Here is a 23,132-nt window from a genome sequence, read left to right on the forward strand (position 1 = left end):
GTCCTTGCAAAAATGTTGATGACGTCATCGCATTTTTTTTTTAAATTCCCACTACAAAAATGTAATGAGAAAAAAAACACAATAGGCATGCAGTCGTCAAGTTTCCGACAGCGAGGGAAGTACTGTCTAAACTCTTTAGACCAATTTTTTTTTATTCTTTTTACTTCCCGAGCGTAAGCAAAGGAAGTATTGTAATCGAGTCCGTCGGCCGACTCTCTACTTTTACGTTTTCTCGATCTTTCATGACCCCTAGAAGACGAAGAAATAGGTCTCCCATTTCCGTCTGTCTGTCCGTCTGTCCGTCCGTCTGTCTGTCCGTCTGCCGTCCCGGATTTTTATTAGACAGATAATCTCCGAAAGTACTCGACCGATTGTTGTGAAATTTTTTACTTATATTAAGAATATCATGTAGATGGTAAAACGCTAACCAAAATTTGTCTAATCATCCCCACCACTAATGCGATGACGTCACTTCAAAATTGTACATAATAAATGGGTTTTCAATTGTATAAAATAACATAGTCCTACACATGTAGTTTACAACTCTGAATCGACTTTTCACCCGAAACGTCCAGATTTTTGGAAAAAAAATCAAAATTGTAAAACAACATTTTGAAATTTAATTTTTAATCTGCTAACCAGAATGCTTTGAAATGTTGCAGATGTTTTAAGGCTATAAAGAGCATCATAAATCTTTAGTCAAAAAATATTTGCTTATCCCCTCCAAAAACTTGATGACGTCAGCTCAAAAGTTTGTGGAATAAATCATATCTAAAATGTACAAAATATGATGAGTCTGTACTTGTGATCTATCACTCCATTCATACTTTTTGGATTTGCATATACAGGGTGACTCAAAAAAATTAATGAATGTGTAAATATATTTTATTGATTTAATCAGGAACTACAAAACCGAATGCTCTGAAATCTTGCAGATGTTTTAAGGTCATAAAGAGCATAATAAATGTTTAGTCAAAATATATTTGCTTATCCCCTCCAAAAACTTGATGACGTCAGCTCGAAAGTTTGCCGAATAAATCATATCTAAAATGTACAAAATATGATGAGCCTGTACTTGTCATTTATCACTCCATTCATATTTTTTGGATTTGCATATACAGGGTGACTCAAAAAAATTAATGAATGCGTAAATATATTTTATTGATTTAATCAGGAACTACAAAACGGAATGCTCTGACATCTTGCAGATGTTTTAAGGTTATAAAGGACATAATAAATGTTTAGTCAAAATATATTTGCTTATCCCCTCCAAAAACTTGATGACGTCAGCTCGAAAATTTGCCGAATAAATCATATCTAAAATGTACAAAATATGATCAGTCTGTACTTGTGATCGATCACTCCATTTATATTTTTTGGATTTGCATATACAGGGTGATTCAAGAAAATAAATGAAAGCGTAAATTTATTTTACTGATTTACTCAGGAACTACAAAACCGAATGCTTCGAAATCTTGAAGATATTTTAAAATTATCATAAGCATGGTAAATTTTTGATCAAAATGTATTTGGTCGTCGCCCCTAAAAATTTTATGACGTCACCAAAAAATTTTGCTGAATAAATCCTATCTAAAATGTACAAAATATGGTGAGTCTCTTCTTGTGATTTATCATTCCATTCAAATTTTTTCGATTTGCATATACGGGGTGACTCAAAAAAATTTATGAATGCGTAAATTTATTTTATTGATTTAATCAGGAACTACAAAACCGAATGCTTTGAAATCTTGGAGATGTTTTAAGGTTATAAAGAGCATAATAAATTTTTATTCAAAATATATTTGGTTATCTTCTATAAAAAACTGATGACGTCAGCTCAAAAGTTTGCCGAATAAATCGTATCTAAAATGTACAAAATATGATGAGTCTGTACTTGTGGTTTATCATTCCATTCATATTTTTGGATTTGCATATGCAGGGTGACTCAAAAAAATTAATGAAAGCGTGAATTTATTTTATCGATTTAATCAGGGATTACAAAACCGAATGCTTTGAAATCTTGGGAATATTTTAAAGTTATTATAAGCATGGTAAACTTTTGTTCAAAATGTATTTGTTCATCCCTCCTAAAAAAATTGATGACGTCACCCTTAAATTTTGCTGAATAAATCCTATCTAAAATGCAAAAAATATGATGAGTTTGTACTTGTGATATATCATTCCATTCATATTTTTTAGATTTTCTTAAGAGGTGGTTCAAAAAAATTAATGAAGTCAATTTATTTTATTGATTAAATTAAAGGCAACACTTATTATTAGTATTACACCCCAACCAACCCAATTTGGTAGACACAAAATTTGTTAAAGGAAAAACTCTGTTGAAACATAAGGGTAGCACGTTTATTTACATCGACTTTAACATTACAGACCTGCATTTGTTTTATGCGTTCACTTGGTTCCGCGAATGTGGAATAGACATGTTTATAATCAACCAATTGTGAATTTTACCGTCAAGAATTAAAATAAAACGCAATGTTTTATATAATAAGCGGAAGTCGAAGCAATAAAACCGATGGTCTTTTTGTTTACAGTTTCTCTGTTTGACTCTCACGTATGCTGTTACGCTTGTCATCTTAAATTAAGAATGTTTATACATAAACGGTTTTCAGTTTCCTTTCATATTACCAGACAGCGGATTTTTGTCGGGCTACGTCACGTTTAATCGGTACTAATTCCATAAATATAATTAACGATTTATTAATCAAACGACTAAGTAAATGAGAACGGGAATTAACAGCAGGGTGCAACGAAACAGCGTTATTCTAATCTCAAATAAACGAAGTGCAGTCCGCAACCGCAATGAATTCGCATCCCGCACGAGCCGTACCGAGTTTGGCCTTGCCTAGCCCGACAGAAATCCGCTCTCTAGATATTACACACCGGCGCCGTATACCTGAGTAAATTGTTTCGTTATTTTATTGATTACAAGAAATCAATATTCAAAACGACCCAATTCATTTTCCCGAAAATTTGGGAATACAATAATTTTATTCTTAGTATTACACTACATCTATCACAACTGATATACGTGTCCTTGCAAAAATGTTGATGACGTCATCACAATTATAGTAGGTAAGTAATTATTTAGATTTGTTCTGCTATTGGCATAACCTGTTGAACTATAAAGCTATTATTATTGACTCGACACTCTCCTATAAAATCGTAGATAAAACCGTCGACGTGTATAGTGTACCAATATTATATTAACTTTCCTTTTCGATGATGATGCAGCGTTTCTGTGCCCACAAAGGTCGAGGACCGTATTTGAAAATACTTTTAAAATAGTATACAAACTTGTAGAAAGTTTTATTCCTTTCTCGAGGAATAACTCACCTCAGGGTTTCGCTGCTCGGTAAACTATCTTTTCTCTCGAAAGTAATGCAACACTTTCCACCTCTGCAGGTAACTACTCTACTACTATTCCCAAACAATTCTATTTTTCCAACCGTCACTCTTTTATTTAATAACTAGATGATACATTAAACACCTCAAAAATAAAAACAACTTTCTTCAAGCTTTGTTTATTCCGGGCAATTTCAGGTACAAGAGTCCTTTTAAATGTTTGGTACCGGATGAATCAAAAATGCCTGCAGTTCTTTCAATTCAAATGTCTCATATATTTGTCAGGCAATTGGCTTATAATATGTGGATTTCTGAAAAATATGCACAAAATTATGGGACGTTACACGAAATAATTATTATGTTAAAGTTTACAGAGCTGGAGAAAAAACAAACAAATATCTTAGTTCCATTTTTGAAGTTGATTGTTAATTGAAAAAATGATTTATTAATAAGTAGTTCTTTATATTCTACAAACAACCCTCAAACCAATGATGTATAATTATCAGTTAACACTACTCATTTCGTAAAATAATATTGCTTCAAGGCACTATCCATTACTCCCTTCAACTAACCCCGAATAGAAACTATGTCCCAAATAACATGAACTTGACCAATCTATCTCTAGCCTCATTTTCCGCCATTGCTTTATTCCAACCGAGCGATTTCACTTTAATTTGAAATTAGTTGCCTCTATTTGTCGATTACACCGTCTAACTTTTCGAACCGGAAGCAATATCCGGAAACTCATACTCAAGACAATAACTTACCTGATACTGTGTACAATTGAAACAGTGCCAGCAGCAACTTTCACCTTCGACGTATTTCTTCGCTTGACCCAGATCGCACGGAAAACTACAGACGGATTCCGGAGGTTTCGGGTGGCCAAGCTTGAACTGTATCTCTGAAATTAGTTAAGAATTTCCATTAAATCCCGAAAGCTCGTTATTTATTGTTTTGCTGAAAGTGGCAGTTGAAGGACGGTGTGGTCTGTGGGAACAGTAAGTTAGTGGGGCTAATTTTCTTACACAACGACCACTTTAACCGATAGGATATTCAAAGGTTTCGAAGTTTCGAAAGAGGACGAATTAATTATGCGTAAGTGACTGTGTCCAATACTAATTTCATTAGTTTAAGTAAGTTAAACGGTTAGTTGTTATATGGTGTGTATGAATTTCAGTTTTAGTATGCACGAAGTTGGAAGGTCATTAAGCTTTTAGTTTATGAAATAAAAAAATACTAATATGTTAAAATATGAATTTTTAAACTGTTGTCAATATAACAACTCCTATCACGAAATCATGAAAAATTTAGAAAGGGTGAGTGAAAAAGAAACTATTAAATTGATTGTATGGTTTTTTCAGATGGATAATCCAAAGCTCAGTTTTTTCTAATGGTACACCCTATTGTTGAATTAATATCATCGTGAACTCGGAAACGGGAGGGCTTTAATATTTTTGCAGGTTTATTAATTTTTTACAGCTTGAATCTGAACATTTATTCTCCAATTAATATTTTGATTTTGACCGTATTGAATACGTGCCTGTTGTATTTATTTCATATGTGCATTGTACAATGTAATCTTAATGAACTCATTTTGCTTTAAACATTCACTTGAATTAATGCATAATTTAACATGTTCTTTGTTCTCTAATGATTCTGCCACAGTGTGGAAGATTTGTTGGCGTTGCAGTTTTAGTAATTTATTTAACCGTCATTACAACTTCAGGAGTACAAATTTAAGATTAATCCAGTCATCTATATACAAGGGATGTCGACGCGCACAGTTTTCTGAATTATTCTCAACTTAGCAAGCGTCCGGACTTCTTTTATCAATAATAACTAATCAACTAGTTGAAGCTCATTGGTTAATGGCAATAATGCTAATATTGTGGTGACCAAATTTGAATCAAAATTTCGCTCTGAAAAAATAAATAAATGAAGAAAATCGTTAAACATAGCCAACCATGTGCAAGTTTAGTTCCTTTTTGGTAGTTGGTAGCTCTCCTAAGGAATTTAGAGGGAGTAGCTAGTGAGAGGGTTGGTAGTAAAACTTGTTTGTTTGGTAGAGGGTAGGTGGCGCGTCACTGTTGTTTTTTTTTGGTGAGTGAAAAAACGCGGTAAGGAAGCTAAGTTAAATTTAATTGGTTTAGTAGTTAATAAAAATGAGGACCCTTTGTTTAAACGAAAATTAATCGTAACGACGACGACGCACACTTTTCCCAACACGCACAGGTAATTCTTGCGGTTTTTCCAAGCCGAAATATACAACTTTTCGACAGACACTAATACGTGGTGTAAATTTAATTTATTGTTTGTAAATTCACAATTCATGTTAGGATTTTAATCGTTAACTGGTTCTAACACAAGTTTAACCGTCTGAGATTGTTCAGATAACAGCGCCCGCTAGGAGATTTCATGAGATTTACTTAGTCAGAACTCATCCTTTATTTATCAAATTATGAATAAGGTTTGAGGATGCTTATACTTAACTGTTACATTATAACACTTCTTAATTCCTTACACAAGATTGCTAATAGTTCATTCACGGCAGTTAAATCAATTTAACGTTGTCCTACTCGGGGGAAATGACCGTGAAAGTGCGGTAGAATTCATAATATCGTGCACGTACGGGGGGATTAATTTTGTTTCTCCTCAGGCAGTAATCATCTTATCATCATCACATCATCGAGACATATTTTCTCTCAAAGTTGGATGCGTTTTGTGTGTATTTATCATGTGTTTGTTTGGGATAAGCTGGGGACATTTCACGATATAAACTCTCAAAACTAATTACTCTAAGTAACCAATCGCAGCATTTAACATAATGTAAATTCTTTGTTTGAATTGTTGATAAAGTGTGGCATAATTTAACATCATGTCAATTCTTTGTTTGAATTGTTAATAAAGTGTGGCATAATTTAATATCATGTCAATTCTTTATTTGAATTGTTGATAAAGTGGGGCAAATGTTAAACTCATGTAAAGTAGTCCAAAATCTACAAGGTTATATGACCATCATAAAAGTAGTTGACCGCAAATAAATACCCCCTTTGTGTGGTTTGCACTAAGCTTACCGGTTGGCAATAAGTCGTCGTCTAAATATTTCTTGCTCACATTTAGCAGGGTCGGGTTTCGAAGTGAAACCCGTTGCAGCTGCAGGTAGTAGTAGTAGGTAGTTAAATATTTAATGAGAGCCGCCCCTGAACGAAACGACAGCAGCCGGTCAAACTGGAGTGGACACGTTATTTACGATGTTAAAACTTTGTCTATTTTAGACAATTTAATTTCGACACAATGAATTAATTTTATGATGGCCATAAAACCTTATAGTTTTTGGAGTGCTTTAATTGTGTTAGCTTTGCAATTTTTCACCTCATGCAATTTTTCTCTATCTCGCAATTTTAGCTTCAGTAATTTTCTTTGTTGTATAATTTAAATTGAACGTAAATTTTCATACTCTGTAGTTTCTAACCTCTCGTAAATTTTGTTGTCTGCACAAGTTTTACTTTATTACATCAGATCTTTTTATTTTATAAATTTTTGCTAGTTTTTTTTCGTGTAAATATTTTGTTGATTAATGTTTCCAGCAGATAAGAGAAGAATTCTTTGCTGTTTCAAATTTCACGAGAGTGAAGGGCGAATTTAAATGTTGTTTATTGCTCTTTTTGAAACTTTGACATTTGTTCAGTTATAGTTTAATATCAGAATTATAGACAGTGAACATTTAAATGGAAGTGAGGTAAATAATGCAGGAACACGTGGCGCAAGCGGAGTGCGCGGTTCCTATTCGAGCTGCGTGCCATCTGCACTAAAGATGTAGCTCTTGAATAGAAGTCATAATGAAATATAATGATTGTATTCTTGATAGTCCTGTTCGTATAGTTAATGCATTTGCTGATTACTTTAACTCGGTATGTCGTACCTCTAAACAACCTGTAAATTTCATTGATCACTACGCCAACTCAAGTGAATGTATCACTCTCCCACTTGTCACTGAAGATGAAGTCCTTCCAGCGTTGAAAAAATCTAGGAATTCTTTCACAATGGGCCCTGATGGAATCCCAAGTTTCCTACTAAAAGACTGCGCTTGTGTGTTTGCCAAACCCTTGGTTTTTATATTCAATTTAATCATAAAAACCTCCACTTTTCCCTTAAGTTGGAAAACCGCAATAATCTGTCCCGTTTTAAAAAAAGGAGATATAGCAGATATTTCCAACTACCGACCTATTTCTTTGCTGAATAATTTTGCCAAAGTGTTTGAAAGTATTCTATACAAATACATTTATATGGATGTTAAAAGATATATCAGTCCTTCTCAGCATGGCTTCATGGAGAAACGTTCGACTGTAACGGACTTGGCATGTTTTAGTCAATTTACCTTTGAGGCGGTTGATGACAAACGTCAAGTTGATACTATTTATCTTGACTTCCAAAAAGCATTCGACCAGATGGATTAATCTTTGCTCCTAAAGAAATTGATTTACTTTGATTTTTCGGATTCTCTGTTAAAATTATTTGAATCATATCTAGTTAGCAGATCCCAGTACGTACAGTTTCGTTGTCATAGGTCGAAAAAAATTTTTCCAGCATCGGGTGTGCCTCAAGGGTCGAATTTAGGGCCGCTGCTCTTTTATTGTTTATCAATGAACTTGCTGATGTTATCAAAAATGACAATTTGGTGTATGCTGACGATTGTAAAGTCTTTAAAATCGTAAATTCCATCGAGCACTGTAAAGCGCTTCAGGATGATCTGTATGCTATCCACAACTGGTGTCTGAGTAATCATCTTTCTTTGAATATTGATAAATATTTGGTTGTCAGTTATTTCCGTAAATTCTGGCCTATTATATTTCGCTATGTCATTAACAATGTGAATCTCAAACGTGACGGCTTGGTAATGGACCTTGGTTTATTGTTTGATTGTGAGTTGACTTTTGTAACTAAGGCTTATAAGGTTTTGGGTTTTATTTACAGAAATGCCAGAGAATTCCAGCAAATAAGAACCTTAAAAATACTGTTTTCCTCACTTGTCAGAACTAGATTGGAATATGGTTCAGTTATCTGGCATTCGATGTATAAAATCCACATAACGAAGATTGAGAGTGTCCAAAGGGGGTTTCTAAAGTATTTAGCATTTCGTGACGACAGGGTGGATCCCATAAGAGGTTATGATCAATCACTTCTATTGAGCAGGTTTGATATTGTCTCACTCAACACCAGACGAATAATTTCGCACGTTCGATTTCTAATAAACTTAATTAATAACAAAATCGATTGCATCTGGCTACTTAGTAAATTAAACTTTTCAGTTCCCAGCTATAACACTCGACGGTAAAATATGTTTTACTGTTCCACTTGTAGAAGTAATTTACTCATGATGTCGCCTATGGTTGGTATGTGTCGTTTCTTCAATAATATATCGATGAGTTGTGATGTGACGGATAAATTTTCAAATATTGTTGATTGCATAATATCTGAATATGCTATTTAATATTGGTGAAAATTGGTGTTTAATATGTTTTCTTTATATCTAATTTAACTATCTTTCCCTGTTAGTTGTTTTTTTTTCTACTTTTGGGAAAGATATTAATAATAATAATAATAATGTCAGGGGGGCGGTCGGAAAGAGGTGACGCTGTCAGCTTATCTATAGCTGTGACGCTTAGATAAAGGGGTGCTTGCCACAGTGCTTGCCGATAGAATAGAATCACCGTCGTGGTGGGAGAACAGCCACGACCAGGAGCCCCAAACTCCGCTCGTGCTACAACGCTCCTATGGGTAATTTTACTGTTACCGCGTTCTGGTGCCGCTGTCGCTGTATACAATTTTTATTAAAATTTTGTTCTCTTGTTGACTGCCATAATTTAAATTTGCCGCCACACGTCCATAATAACTTGTGTATTTGCATCCAGTTACTTTAATTCAGATTTTTCTTTCTTTTTTATTAAATTTGTGATCTTCAAATATTTGTATTGATCTAGAACATTTAATTTGATTTAATTCAAAGTTAAGCATTTTTTTGCAGTTGTGTGTTTTATATAGCGGTACTTTCCCAACCGTCTTTTATTTTCACAGTTTCAGCGAACATAAAGTTCAGCGATTCCATTTTACAGGAACAAGGTGGGTCATTTTCAGGGCATCCACAATTTGTCAGACGACTATCATTGAACTTGCACCCATAATTAAAACTTGCACTAACTAATTAGTGGCCATTAAAACTTAGGGATAATGAATTTTATCTATTTATTAATCGTACTAAGGCTTTTTAGCCTTTCACATGTGAACAGGAAAAATTTAGTTTGTAAATATTATTTACAAATTCACGGAGTTAAAAAATTTTATTAATAGGAGGAATACATTTATATCACCTTTGTAGGCGTTAATTATCAGTTGATGAATTTTCGGATGTTTTCAATTTAAAGCTTAGTGACTTACCAACCAACTACTTTAGAACCGTACCACATTTTTATTGCTAAATCGAATCGAAAAGCGTTAGAGATTTCAGATAATATACAAGTCGTAGATATCGACGAACTTGTGTTACAACTCGAAGCATCAGTGTGAATAGCGAAATAATATGCCGACTTTATGCGGATAGCAACTGGGTCCAATTGTTGTTGCAAACTTTCTATCTTTTATGATTTTTTTACAACGTCTAAAGGCAATAGCTGGAATCCAGCTCCTGTCTACAATATTTACAATTTAAACTTCCGATTGCACTTTCGGTAGAATAAACTTAAATATTTGAGGAGAGAGGCTGTGATTGAATTAATTTATTAATTATGGAAATCCTAATTTACCAACGGAATACACATAAGAAATAATTTTAGATTGGGGTTGTAAGCCAGTCTAGACGTGAAGGGTACAAGTTGAAGAAAGTTGAACTTAGGAAGGTTAATTTATTAAAGATTCTAATCTACCCGTTATAACCTATATTTTTTATAGTGTGCCCTACTCAGTAGCGATCTTTCACATCACCGTGACATGTACCTTCTCTAACTTCTCAGATTTCTGTTAGTCTTACTGGATATCGGAGTGGGAAGAGGTCGTTTATTACAGATTGTCGTAAATAATTAATCTTCTTAAGTGCATGTTTGCATGACACGGAACTTAATAATTTACGGTTCACCTCTTGTCATTCTCGGCACTAAACTTACACAAGAAACTTACTTTCGTATCTCGATCCAACAGTCTGCCGCAAAATTAGAACTGCGCCTAAGTTAATTTTTTAATCAAGAGCTATAATTTGCTCATTTCCGGATGTAATTTAATTAAACGTAGAAATTTATTATTTAATTACTTGCTGTTTGGCGCAGTTGACTCGGGGCAAAAGCATGTTTCAAATAACTTCACCTTCCACCTTAACATTAAAATATCTTTTGATATTGTAAGCTTCTTACGCAAGATAAAATGAATATTTATTATAAACTTTAAATGATGTTAAAAGGAGCCTACTTTATCGTTACATCTCACGTCATTGGACCCAGAAAGAAGATTTATTACTGAAAAAGACAGACGGAACGAATTTTGTTGAGCGAACTTATGTAAATATTATGAATAAGAAACTCTTCGAGCAGAAGTCTTTGATTTGTGTGCTTATTTCTCAGGGAAGTGCGCACATGTAAAACTTGTTACTCTCGCCTGCTTTTCACTGCCATTTTTCATCTGAATATAAATCACGTCTGAGTCACAAACTTCATAATATCAAGAATTGGAGTGTTTATACCGGGTCTGAAATGTATCCATAATTTAACTACGACTCCGGAAAAAATGGTCTACTCACTGACTTCGAGATTTTGATTGTTAAACCTAAGTGCACTTGACAATACAAAACTGCGTAAAAACAAAAGAATACTTTTCGAATTAATTGGAGGTCGCCTAATGGAAATTTTTATTTTGTTATTTACCTGACATATTGAGCCTGAGTTCTCCCTCTACGTACTCCCCAACTCTGACCCAGCGATATTTGCCTGTAGAAACTTGCTTGAAGTGGATGATGTTATAACGTGCAGGGCCATCGCCGTTGTTGTCAAAATGGAATCTGTCACCACTCAGACCTAAAAAATACAAATACCGGAGTTATGTAAAGAATTGTGAAAAGCGAAAAGTAAACTTTGGCCGGCTTTGGAAAATGTTTTTTATTCACTTCGCACATGTTTTCCCAGTGGTGGGTTTTTGAAGCACCACCCTTGCATTTCTTTTATAACTAAAACCTTTTTCAACGGTTAGTCCAGTTATACACGCGATAAAACTAAAAGTCAGTTAAACACACTACTGTTTTCTGTCATATTTATAAAACATAATTTTCAAAATTAATTTAAAAAATCATAAAATTCTGTTTTTTCTGGTTTGTAGTTTTCTAAAAATATTCTCATGTATTTTGCACTCTTTAAGAAAGGAAATGTAACTGTAACAGATTGTATAACATTAAAAACCTTTTGCACCTTTTATATACTATTTTCTGCATGTTACATTTACGTACTTTTACAAGATAGAAAAAAATGAAAATGAGATCATTTGTAAAATAATTCATCAGTAATTATAGTGTTACCGATACATTCGGTTTTTTGGAAATAATCAAAATTGATTAACAACCATTTGCAATTTAATTTTAAATCTGCAAAACCGAATGTTTTGAATTCTTGCAGACGTTTTAAAGCTATCCTAGGCGTGGTAAATATTTAATCAAAATTTATACTTTTCTAATCCGTCAAAAAAATTGATAATGTCATCTCAAAATTTTGCCGAATAAATCCTCTTTAAAATGTGCAGTTGCTTATACAGGGTGACTCAAAACGGTTCACTCCATTTTTTCGAAAATTTTGGGATACGATACTGTTATTATTAGTACTACACTTTTTTTTGCATTTATGCAAGTTGATTACGTGTCATTCCAAATATGTCGATGACGTCATCACAGTGCCAGATTGAGGACTCCACCGGGAAATTTACAAATTGGGGTCCTGTGGTATTATACACAGATGTTGTTTGGGTATCATTGTTACTATTATCATTTTCAGTTTTTTTGTTGGCGACATTGACGTTTTAAAAAAATGATGTTGTTTTTGGAATTTTGATAACGCTACCAAGAAAAACAAAGCTAGTAAAAAAATTGTGGAAGGTTATTTTGGCAAAACTTCCCTCGCCGTTAAAGTACAGAGTCCGACAAATTTCGCTATATGTAAAAATTATAAAATTAGATTTTGCGATATTCGTTTTATATACTTCGACTGAATTCGACTATTAGCACGATTATAAGCATTAGCGGTTAAAAGAAAATGAAATTTGGTTGATATTATGTCTTCAACGCTGAGGAAAGGACTAATTAATTAATTCATACTCAGTTTTTTTCTCAAAAACACTAATAAATTTGAAGAAATTCGGCAAAAATGTAAGATGACGGATAAATTTTGATTAACGATTTACCATGATTCAAATAAACTTAAAGTTAATTTGTAAAATATTGTTATACAATGTAGTTTTTTTTTGCAATAATCTGGTAATCTGGATGCTAAGCCTAAAAATTTAACACGGATTCATAAAACACACATGCAGGTATAGTGAACCAAGAGTTATAAGGTTATATGGCCATCATAAAATCATCCCATTGTGTCGAAGTTAAGTTGTTTACAATAGAAAAGGTTTTAGGGTCGTAAATAACGTGTCCACTGCAGCTCGACCGGCTCTTGTGGTTTCGTTCAGGGGCGGCTTTCACTAAATATGAAAATCCACCACTTCACTATTTCTTTACTACTTGCAGCCGCTGAGGGTTCCGAAATAACCACTCGCTTTGAAAGCCGGCCCTGTTAAATATGAGCAAGAAATGTTTAGAAGATGATTTATTGCCAACCGGTAAGCTTAGTGCGAACCACACAAAGGGGGTATTTATTTGCGGTCAACTACTTTTATGATGGCCATATAACCTTATAGCTCTTGGTTCACTATATATGTTATTTTATAAAATTTAAAAAACATTTGTTCAGCAGAATTCTAAGATGACTTCTTAATTTTTTGCTAAGACCTTAAATGAAACAATTTTTTTCCTTTCCTTTCCTTTCATATAGCCTTAAAACGTTTGCAATATTTCAGTATATTCGCTTTTGCAATTTTAAAGTTAAATTGTAAAATACAATTTCAATTTTTTCCCCAAAATCTCGATGTTAAGAGTAAAAACTCGACACTTTTATGGAGCCGATAAACGAAATAATTTTGATTAACGATTTATTATGCACATGCTTACGATAATCTTAAAAAGTTTACAAGTTTTCAGAGCATTCGGTTTTACAATTTCAAAGTTAAATTAGAAAACATTGTTATACAATTTTGATTTTTTCCTCAAAAATCTGGATGTCTATTGTGAGAACTCGACACGAATTCATGAATCACACATGCAGTATTATGCAGTAAATTAAATATATTATATAATATCAGAAAAAGGGCAAATTAGTAGTAAGTAAAATGGTACGTTTCACCCTAAATTTTATTATTTAATTAATGATAAGGTGTTTTGTCATTTTTAAGAAAACTGGCTAATTTTGAGCTTGAAGTTTTTTTTTTAATTTTTTTTTGTAAAAAACTCAAAGCAGCAGTTTCTATGTGGATTCGGAATCATGGCGAAAATCTTTAAAAATTCATACCTTTCTAAAAAACAATCTTAAAAATTGTGTGAAATGTTAGAAAAACTTCACCAAAAAAATTTAATTTTTTGATTTTATAAATAAAATAGCTTAAATATATAGATGAACGAAAAAATGTGGGGCGAAACGTAATTCGATAAATCGTCCGATAATCGAATCCAAGTCCTTCAGATGAGAATTGGATTTGAAATAACAAGCAATGCTTTTGAATATTTGATAAATATAAACTAAAGGATACTTAGTTGGGAAAATTGTAAAATATCATTGATTGACGATTTACCATGCTTACGATAACTTTAAAACCTTTGCAAAATTTCAGAATATTCATTCGGTTTTGCGGTTTCAAAGTTAAATTGCAAGATGTTGCAATTTTGCTTATTTTTTCCCAAAAATCTGGACGTCTGCGATAAAAACTCAACAGGGGTTCATAAACCACATTTTATTTTATAAAATTTAAATAATATTTACTACTATAAATTTTGGAGATGACGTCAACAAATTGTTGGTAGGAATGAGCCAAATTTTCATTAGCGTTTCACCATATACACGACACATATAAAATACGACTCTCGTTCAGTAGTTTCGGAGATTATCTGTCTGATAAAAACCCGGACAGACGGCAGACAGACAGACAGACAGACCGACAGAGAGATAGACAGACGGAAGCGGGAGACCTACGAATTCATGCTGAGTTTACACTCTGAAAGTAAAAAGATGCTCGTATTTATTATTTACATATATAATTTATTATGTGTCTGCTATATTTTTAGGAATATTTACTGCATTTGTAATTGTAACATCCTGTATATTTGAAAAATGTGTTGTATAAAAAAAAAGAAGCAGACTGCGTTGGGGCTCACCGGGAAATTTCCCGGTGTCCAGGCGGCATAATCCGACACTGCCTCATCACAAAATTTTCTAAAGAAAAAACCCATTAGAAATATATGCGTAGCAAGCTTCCTTGAATTTACTTTATTTTAACATTATATTACATATCTTTAGAACAACTTATAGGGGTTCTTATAAAAAAAAATAAAATTCTCAAAATCAAATTTTATATTTTTTTCAAAAAGTTGAATAAGAGGTTTTACTGCAGTTACTTCAAGGGCGAAGGAAGTTCTGTCGAAATAACCTTCGATCAATTTTTTGAAATAGAGCAGAATCTCAATAGTCCGAATTAATTGGGGAAAAGTCTGTTCGGATTAGTGATTTGTTTGAATCAGCGAATTTCCCAAAAATCTGAAAGGAAATTGAATAACAATTTGTTACACTGTTGAAAACAAACTTCAAGAAATAAACTTTAACTTGTTTAAACAGAAATAAAGTATTCTTAAGCAACAATGGATAGATAATAGATACATTGGAAAAAAATATTACTCCGTGACCATAAACATGCTATCCTTTTGGAATCGACATATCGGGATCTATATCCCTGAATTTTTTTAGAAGTTTTAGATGACTTTTCAAAAATGAAATTTTCCAATATATATATGTATATACAAATTTCGACCCATTCTCGACGATTTGCTAAATTTAACTAAACACATTTTCTTGTAGATTTTGGGCCGTGGAAGTGACTTTTGGCTACATTGCTTCGATAACTTAACCTGTTTTCCAAAATCGTCCATTGAAATATCGCGTTTTTTATAAATTCGATAAATTGCTCCGTTACCATCAACACGCTATATTTTCTGAGTCAGCTGAAGTTTTTCGCAATTTTTTAGACAACTTTTTAAAAGTGAAATTTTTTTAATGGCCCCCCCTTCTTCAAATTTCGACCAATTTTTGCCATTTTCGAAACTTAACTAAATACATATTCTAGTAGATTTCGAGTTCTAGAACTCACTTCCGGCATCGTTTCTTCGATAAGTGCAACCGTTTTTTCAGAATTGTCCGTTGAATTATCAGAATTTTTAGAAATTTTAAAAAATTCGCATTATGTACCGAATCTTTTGAAAATGTTGCTCCATGACCATCAACACGCTATATTTTTTCAATCAACATGTCGAGATACACGTCTCTGAATTTTTTCACAATTTTCAGACAACTTTTTTAAAAGTGAAATTTTTTCAATAGTCTCCCCTTCAGATTTCGACCCATTTTTGACGATTTTCGAAATTTAACTAAATACTGTTTCTTGTAGATTTCGGGCGGCATAAGTCACTTCCGGCCTCATTTCTTCGATAATTTCAACCTTTTTTTAGAATTATTTAATTAATTCAGTGCGTTGAAATATCGCAATTTTTAAAAATTTCAAAAAATTCAAGACAACACGTCCAGAAAGAAGATCTTGCGTCATTTTTGCAAGTAGGTGCATTTTTGCAAGTTCAGTTCGGATCTAATCAATATCGCCATAAATGGCAGACAGACAGACGAAAACGGGGTCATGAAGCTTCGAGAAAACATGAAAATAACCATTCGCCGGCTATACTTTATTATAACCTTTCCTTCGTTCCTTCGCTCGGGCCGTAACTCGGAGTGTTTCTTTCAACAAAGAAACCAACAAAAAGAGACCACAAAGAACTACCAAAAAAAAAAAACTAAATAAACACAATATAAGCATAAATACCTTATCTACGTATTCCTACTAAAAAATAAATATGTATCACGCAGTTATTGAACTAAAATTTCGTGAAAATACCTTTCATCCATCAGAATTAGTAAATAAGAGAGATTTCTAGGGTTGTTTCTTTGTTGAGTCCTCTAATCATCGAGTGAGTTAATCTGAATGCAGATTTACTGGAGTTGTAATTTCGTTTCTGTGGTTCGCTGTTTTGTAACTCCGTTAACTAACGTCGCTGGTGAATGTGCCAATCATAACTACCCTAAAATCGCTGTATTTGTGCCAAAATTAGGTGCTTTTTTAATCAATAAAAACGGTATGTTCTTTGTTGACGCCTTAATCACGTATTTTTATTTTTGGGTTTGTTCAGCGATTTTAGTATAGAAAAATTATTAAATCCGGCAATATGTTGCCTTCGTTGATTGATTGAACGGTGGAATAGTACACCTACTAAGGTTAAATTTATTGTTAGCTGATAGAATTTGTACATAAGTCCGTGACTAATATTCAGTTCTGCCCGACTGATGGCTGCAACACTTGAAAACACGGGATGTTCGGTTGGATGTACCATCCATGAAAAAATTACTAATGGGTTTCTGTGAAGATGTTTATACGAATTCCGTTTTAGAAAATGGGAAATTTCACCAGGGTGGTTTCAATTAGAAGAGCCTGGATTCTGATGAATGCTTGCAGAGTTTTCCATTTGAATATGAGAAACCTTCTATGAGCCTAGGAGGTTCATTTGACGTGGATAAACCATTCTACAGAGAAGGGAGTTAGAATTCGACAGGTTTTTTATCGTAATCGAAGTGTACTATCCCCACTGATTTGCTGAATAGTTCACAATCCGCACATGCTGCATTCATATACGAATCGAAAAGGATCAACGAGAAATAAATGTTTTTGTGTTTTGGTGTAGAAAAACAAGATGAAATCCTTGAAGTAGAAGCACGTAGAGACCACAAATTTGTTATTCTAACGTTTCAAATTTTAGCCTACCAATTTGTTGGATACATTAAACATAATTCAAATACCTCTTTTATCAAAATTTAATAGAACTATTATTATTATTAAAGATCATTAACCGTGAAACACAGCTTTTGACTATGAAATTTAATTACAATTAGAATATTGTTTCAGTGTTAGCCATAATTTGCTTACTAAAGGCGCTACATCCGATATTGTATACCGATAGTTACACCACAGTAATTACAGAGCTTTGCTACATACAGGTATCAATGGTCATTAATTAAATTCACAACCTATCTGGAATCGATTGGATTCCTTCTTGGAAGTGACCTAAATTGCAAATTTTGTGTATACACAGTTGCATGTGATGTTTGGGTTCAACTGATTGCTCAAAAAACATCGTACTATTAAAAATCTATATGTAAAACTTATTCCGACTACAACACAGCACAAAGGCATCTGTATCAACAAGTCTGCAGTTAATTGATGTTTTTATAATTATTAGGCTTCGGATTTTAGGTCGTTAAAAAATGAATAAAAGGAGACATTTTAGGTCCCAAAATTGACGAATTAGGTTATAAAAATCTTAGTTTAGGTTAAAAACCTGGAGGAAAAAATATTTGCTCAACGAAAAAGCATATATCAAAAAAATATATATTTAAAAAAAAGCATTAAACAAAACAATATAGAAACAAATATTTTGTGTAACAAAAAAAATGATTAAATAAATAAACGATCTATAGTTACGTCCACTAATTCTAAGTTATCGCAAAAAAAATGGTGATCAAATCAAAGCAAGTCGCATTTAACAAGAACTAAAATATTAATTCAGATTCAGGTATTTAAAATGAGTTACAAAAGCAAACTATATATTTCTCTAAATTTTCGATCGTAAATTTACACCCTTGATCGTTTAAAACACTTTTAAGTTTTGAAAACGTGCGTTGCACATCACAAGAAGTGATGGGTGCAAAATTAATATTGAACAATCTACGTTTATCATTTAGGTATGTATTATTGGTAGCATTTCCATTACCGCAAATTAAGATATTTACTGACTGAAACAGACCTGGAAAACTTCTTACGCAAAGATTTTCCGGAAAATAAATGCGAGTTACTAAAGAGCAACTTTCCAACTACTCGTGCCCGGTTTAAAGTGACAAAATAGATTTTACAAATCTTGACAAAAGTAGAAACCCTGACGTATGGCCAAAAGGAGCTCAGATATCCCGGTTTTTTCATCCGAGAAAAATCATAAACCAGACAGGATAAAAGATCGTACCCCAAACCATCGAGAAGACAACGACGACTCGAGCCAGCGCTTGAGAATATTGAACTTTAATGTAAGGAGTTTACGCAACAAAGTTGACCAACTAAATATATATGTGTACGAGTTGGATTTTCCTGAAGTGTTGTGCTTCACTGAGTCATGGCTGTCAACAGAAGAAGTAAACGAACTGCGATTTGACGGATATAAGGTCGGAGCTCATTTCTGCTGTTCTGGACAACGGGGGGAGGTGTTATTATTTTAGTACGTAAGTCTTTATTCTTTGAGAAGATTGACCTAAAAAAATTTGCACGTGAGAAATTATTTGAAGTTTGTTCCATCAAACTAAATTTAAGCAAATGTGCAATTACTATAATAAGTATTTACAGGTCTGGAGGAGATTGTAGGGCCTCTATGCTGCAACTTGAGGACCTGTTGAAAAAGCTTCATAAACCGGCTACGAAAACAGTCCTGTGTGGGGACTTTAACATTGATTTCCGGATAAACAGTAAGGACAAAAATTTGGTTCTTGATACTTTATCACCATATGGTCTAGAACAATATGTCTTTGAACCGACCAGAGTTTGCGGTAAGTCAAAAACAACCATTGATAACATCTTCATATCGAACAATTTCAACAAAGCCAGTACTCATATCATCGAAAACGATATCACAGATCATTACGAGCAGTTGCTCCAAATCAATGGTTTAATTAATAAATTAAACGACAATAAAAAATGCATAGTTTATAAAAGAAATTTCTCAAAAAAAAATATAGAAAAATTTCAGAATCTGTTACAATCGGAATCATGGAGTGACGTTTATAACAATTCGGGACCAAAAAAATTCCAAAAATTTTTTCAACTATTTGACTACTATTTTGATTTGGCGTTCCCAAACCAAGAAAAAGAAATCAACATAAAAAAAACCATCCACCCAAAACCTTGGCTTAATAATGAAATTATTGCCAGTAGCCGAAGATTACAAGATATGCATAAAATCACAAAAATTCACCCTGAGGTTCTAAAACACTACAAGATCCTTCAAAATCAACATAAAATTCTAGTCAAAAAAACAAAAAAAGATTATTATGACAACATTCTAAAAACATCGATGAATATAGGTAAGGATGCTTGGAAAATAATAAATTCGCATCGTCTTAATAACAAAATAAATAATTTACCAGACACATTACAAAACTCTGAAAATGAAAATATAACAGGTTGTTTAAATGTAGCAAATAGTTTCAATTCCTTTTTTATTAATTCAATACAGAATATAACAAAAACTTATAAAAATACCCGTAATGATAACACAAATAGACTACAAAATATTCCATTTAATATATACTCAATGTTTTTAAGTCCTGTAGTAATACCAGAGGTATATTACATTATTTCATCTGTGGCTAATAAAAAATCGAAAGGACTAGATGGGATACCGTATTATTTATTAAAATATGCTCCTGAAACCACAATAGCTGTGTTAACAAATTTAATAAATACTTCATTTAGTACGGGAATTTTCCCAGATGAGCTCAAAACAGCAATAATTGTACCTATACATAAAAAAGGTAATACATCAAAAATGAATAATTACAAACCTGTTGCATTGTTGTCAATTTTTTCAAATTTTTTTGAAAAGGTCTTTTATCGTAGATTATATTCCTTCATAGAAAGACACAATATTCTAAGTGACAAACAATTTGGTTTTAAAAAAGGAGGAAGAACACAAGATGCCATTGTGTCAAAGTTAATGGACATATTTGATTCTTTAGATGATAAAAAGAAAGTAGTAGGGATATATTTTGACCTAGGCCGTGCATTTGATACTTTGAATCATAACCTCATATGTGATAAACTGGAAGCATACGGAATCAGAGGTGTACCTTTACAATGGGTAAAAAATTATTTAACAGGACGACAACAGGTGGTAAAAGTTACTTACAATCAGAGACCCTATTTATCAGATAAAAAAGCCATTAGCACCGGCGTACCTCAGGGCAGCATATTGGGCCCGCTCCTTTTTATATCTTTATTAATGATTGTATACATTCCCAAAAAAACTATTCATTACCTACGACTATTTGCAGATGATTCATCCGCAATTGTTACATCTAATGATATAGCATCCTTAAGTGTTCATGGAAGTAAATGTGTTTTAAGTATGGAATCGTATTGCTCTAAAAACTTTTTATCTCTGAATAAAGACAAAACATCATATTTGCAGTTTTCCGCTTATCCTAGGCAAAAAAACTTTAGCGTATTAATTAAATCCACTATAGCTTTAGTAAAACATAATAATGTTGTAAATTTTTTAGGTGTGACTGTGGATGAACACTTAACTTGGGAACCTCATATCGATATAGTAGTTAAAAAACTGACTAGCCTGTGCTTCTGTATAAGGCAGTTAAAAGAAAACGTAAATATGTCAACACTTATGAAATATTATCATGGATGTATAAACCCTTACCTTTCGTACGGAATTATGTGCTGGGGCAACTCTGTATTTGTAAATAGAATTTTTATTATGCAAAAAAAAATTCTTAGATTGATATTTAATCTACCACAAAGAGGTTCATGTCGTCAACTTTTTATAAAACATAAAATATTAACAATACCCAACATATATGTTTTGGAATGCATTGGATATGTAAAATGAAATCTACATATGTTCAAGACTAATGGTGATATAAATAAGTACCAAACAAGAATGAGCCATAAATTATATAATAAAAAATGTAATCTTACATTAGTACAACAAGGTCCTCGAGAGGTAGCGGTGAGACTGTACAATCATCTGCCAGAAAATATTAAAGTAATCAATAATGACAAAAAATTTATTAAATCCGTGAAAGTTTTGTTAACGGAAAAAGCTGTCTACTCAAAGAATGAATTACTATGTAGGTGTTTATATGTATGTTAGTACGTTTATATGTGCATCTCTGTTTTTTGTATTTTTTATATTATTATTTATTAAATTTGACAAGTCTAATGATTGCAATTGTACGCAGCCCTTACAGACAATAAATTATTATTATTATTATTATTATTATTATTATATAAAATCGTGTCCTGGATTCTTTTCTAATAGAGAACATCATTTTTGGAACGCCATTTCCCCCACCTTTCCTGGTGTGTTTTTTAAAGATGTATACACTTTTTCCACAATTTCCATACTTTGGTTTAATTTTAAACCTATAATTTCTAATTGTTCGATTGCATTTAGTGCATTAAAGTGAGTTTTAATGTACAAGAGTTCATTTTTAACGTTTGCTTTATTCAAGAATTCTTGAGCATTTTTAATGCTTTGTGCATCTGTGGCTTCAAATGGCATTACAACCTAAAAATATTCCGGGGAGTCCGGTCCTGGCATAGCAACAGAAACGTGCGTGTGAGAGGCGCTCCGCTTGGAAAAGCAGAATTGCACGTTTGTTGACAACAAGAATATTGTCGGTTTGGTGTACGAACAATAGTTGAGCCGAGGTGTGATAATAGTGTGGCACACCCGGGCAGTTGCAGAGTTTGAAGCAAAAACGAGGTAAGAAGTGCACGAAAAGAAACAAGAGACGTTGTGTTGTCGCCGGAGAAGGTCATCCTCTCCGACAAGTCGATTGGGAGGACGACCTTATCGCCGGCACTGAAGATAAGATACACTGTTACGACAGGGACGGCTTAAGGAAATTCAGATAGGTACAAGTAAATGTCCATATACAGTAAATTATTATCAAATGACAGAGGAAGGAAAGTACAGGAAAGAAAGTAGAAGCCGTAAAAGGAGCCAACCAGACCACGATACATCACTGGAAGATAAAGCTTTCCAAAAAAGTAAGGTAACAAGCAGGTCACCAACAAAAATCACCCCACTCAAAAAGCAAGAAATGGAAGACATAAAAAAGTTGTTAGCGGAAATGAAGAGAGACCTAAAAAAGGAGATGGAAGAAAATAAGAAAGAAATAAGGGATGGTATTTATGATTTAAAGAAAGACTTAACAGATCTAAGAACAGAAACCCGAGAAAACAAGGAAGAAATACAAAACCTGAGACAAGAAATAGAGAAGAAGGAAGAAAGTTGGATAAAGGAGAAAAACGAATTAAGGGACAAACTAGCTGAAATGGAAGAAAGACTGGAAACCTTAGAAAGAGACAAAAGAAGGAATAATCTAGTAATAACTGGAATAAAAATAAATACAGATAATGAAGAGATATTAAAAGAAGCAATACAAAATATGATTGAAAAGGAAATCGGACTACAAATAGAGGTGACAAAGGCATATAAAGTAGGCGAAAAGATATGCATTATTGAAACAAAAAACTGGAATGACAAAATGGAA

The 23,132-nt window shown here is 33.0% G+C and overlaps 1 protein-coding gene across 1 annotated transcript in view; it reads right to left on the reverse strand.

Annotated features, from left to right (window-relative positions):
- Positions 1-23,132, reverse strand: part of LOC135125784 (metabotropic glutamate receptor 2-like) — a 1,169,526-nt gene that overhangs the window by 50,604 nt on the left and 1,095,790 nt on the right. The window contains exons 13-14 of the mRNA XM_064051468.1: positions 11,271-11,420; positions 4,131-4,264 (exon numbers count right to left, since the gene is read on the reverse strand). Coding sequence (XP_063907538.1) covers positions 4,131-4,264; positions 11,271-11,420 — 284 coding nt within the window. The remainder of the gene's footprint in view (positions 1-4,130; positions 4,265-11,270; positions 11,421-23,132) is intronic.

Source organism: Zophobas morio, unplaced genomic scaffold (genome assembly GCF_036711695.1).
Source record: "Zophobas morio isolate AGI-343-1 ecotype UQ-CSIRO unplaced genomic scaffold, CSIRO_AGI_Zmor_V1 ptg000009l, whole genome shotgun sequence".
NCBI lineage: Eukaryota > Metazoa > Arthropoda > Insecta > Coleoptera > Tenebrionidae > Zophobas > Zophobas morio.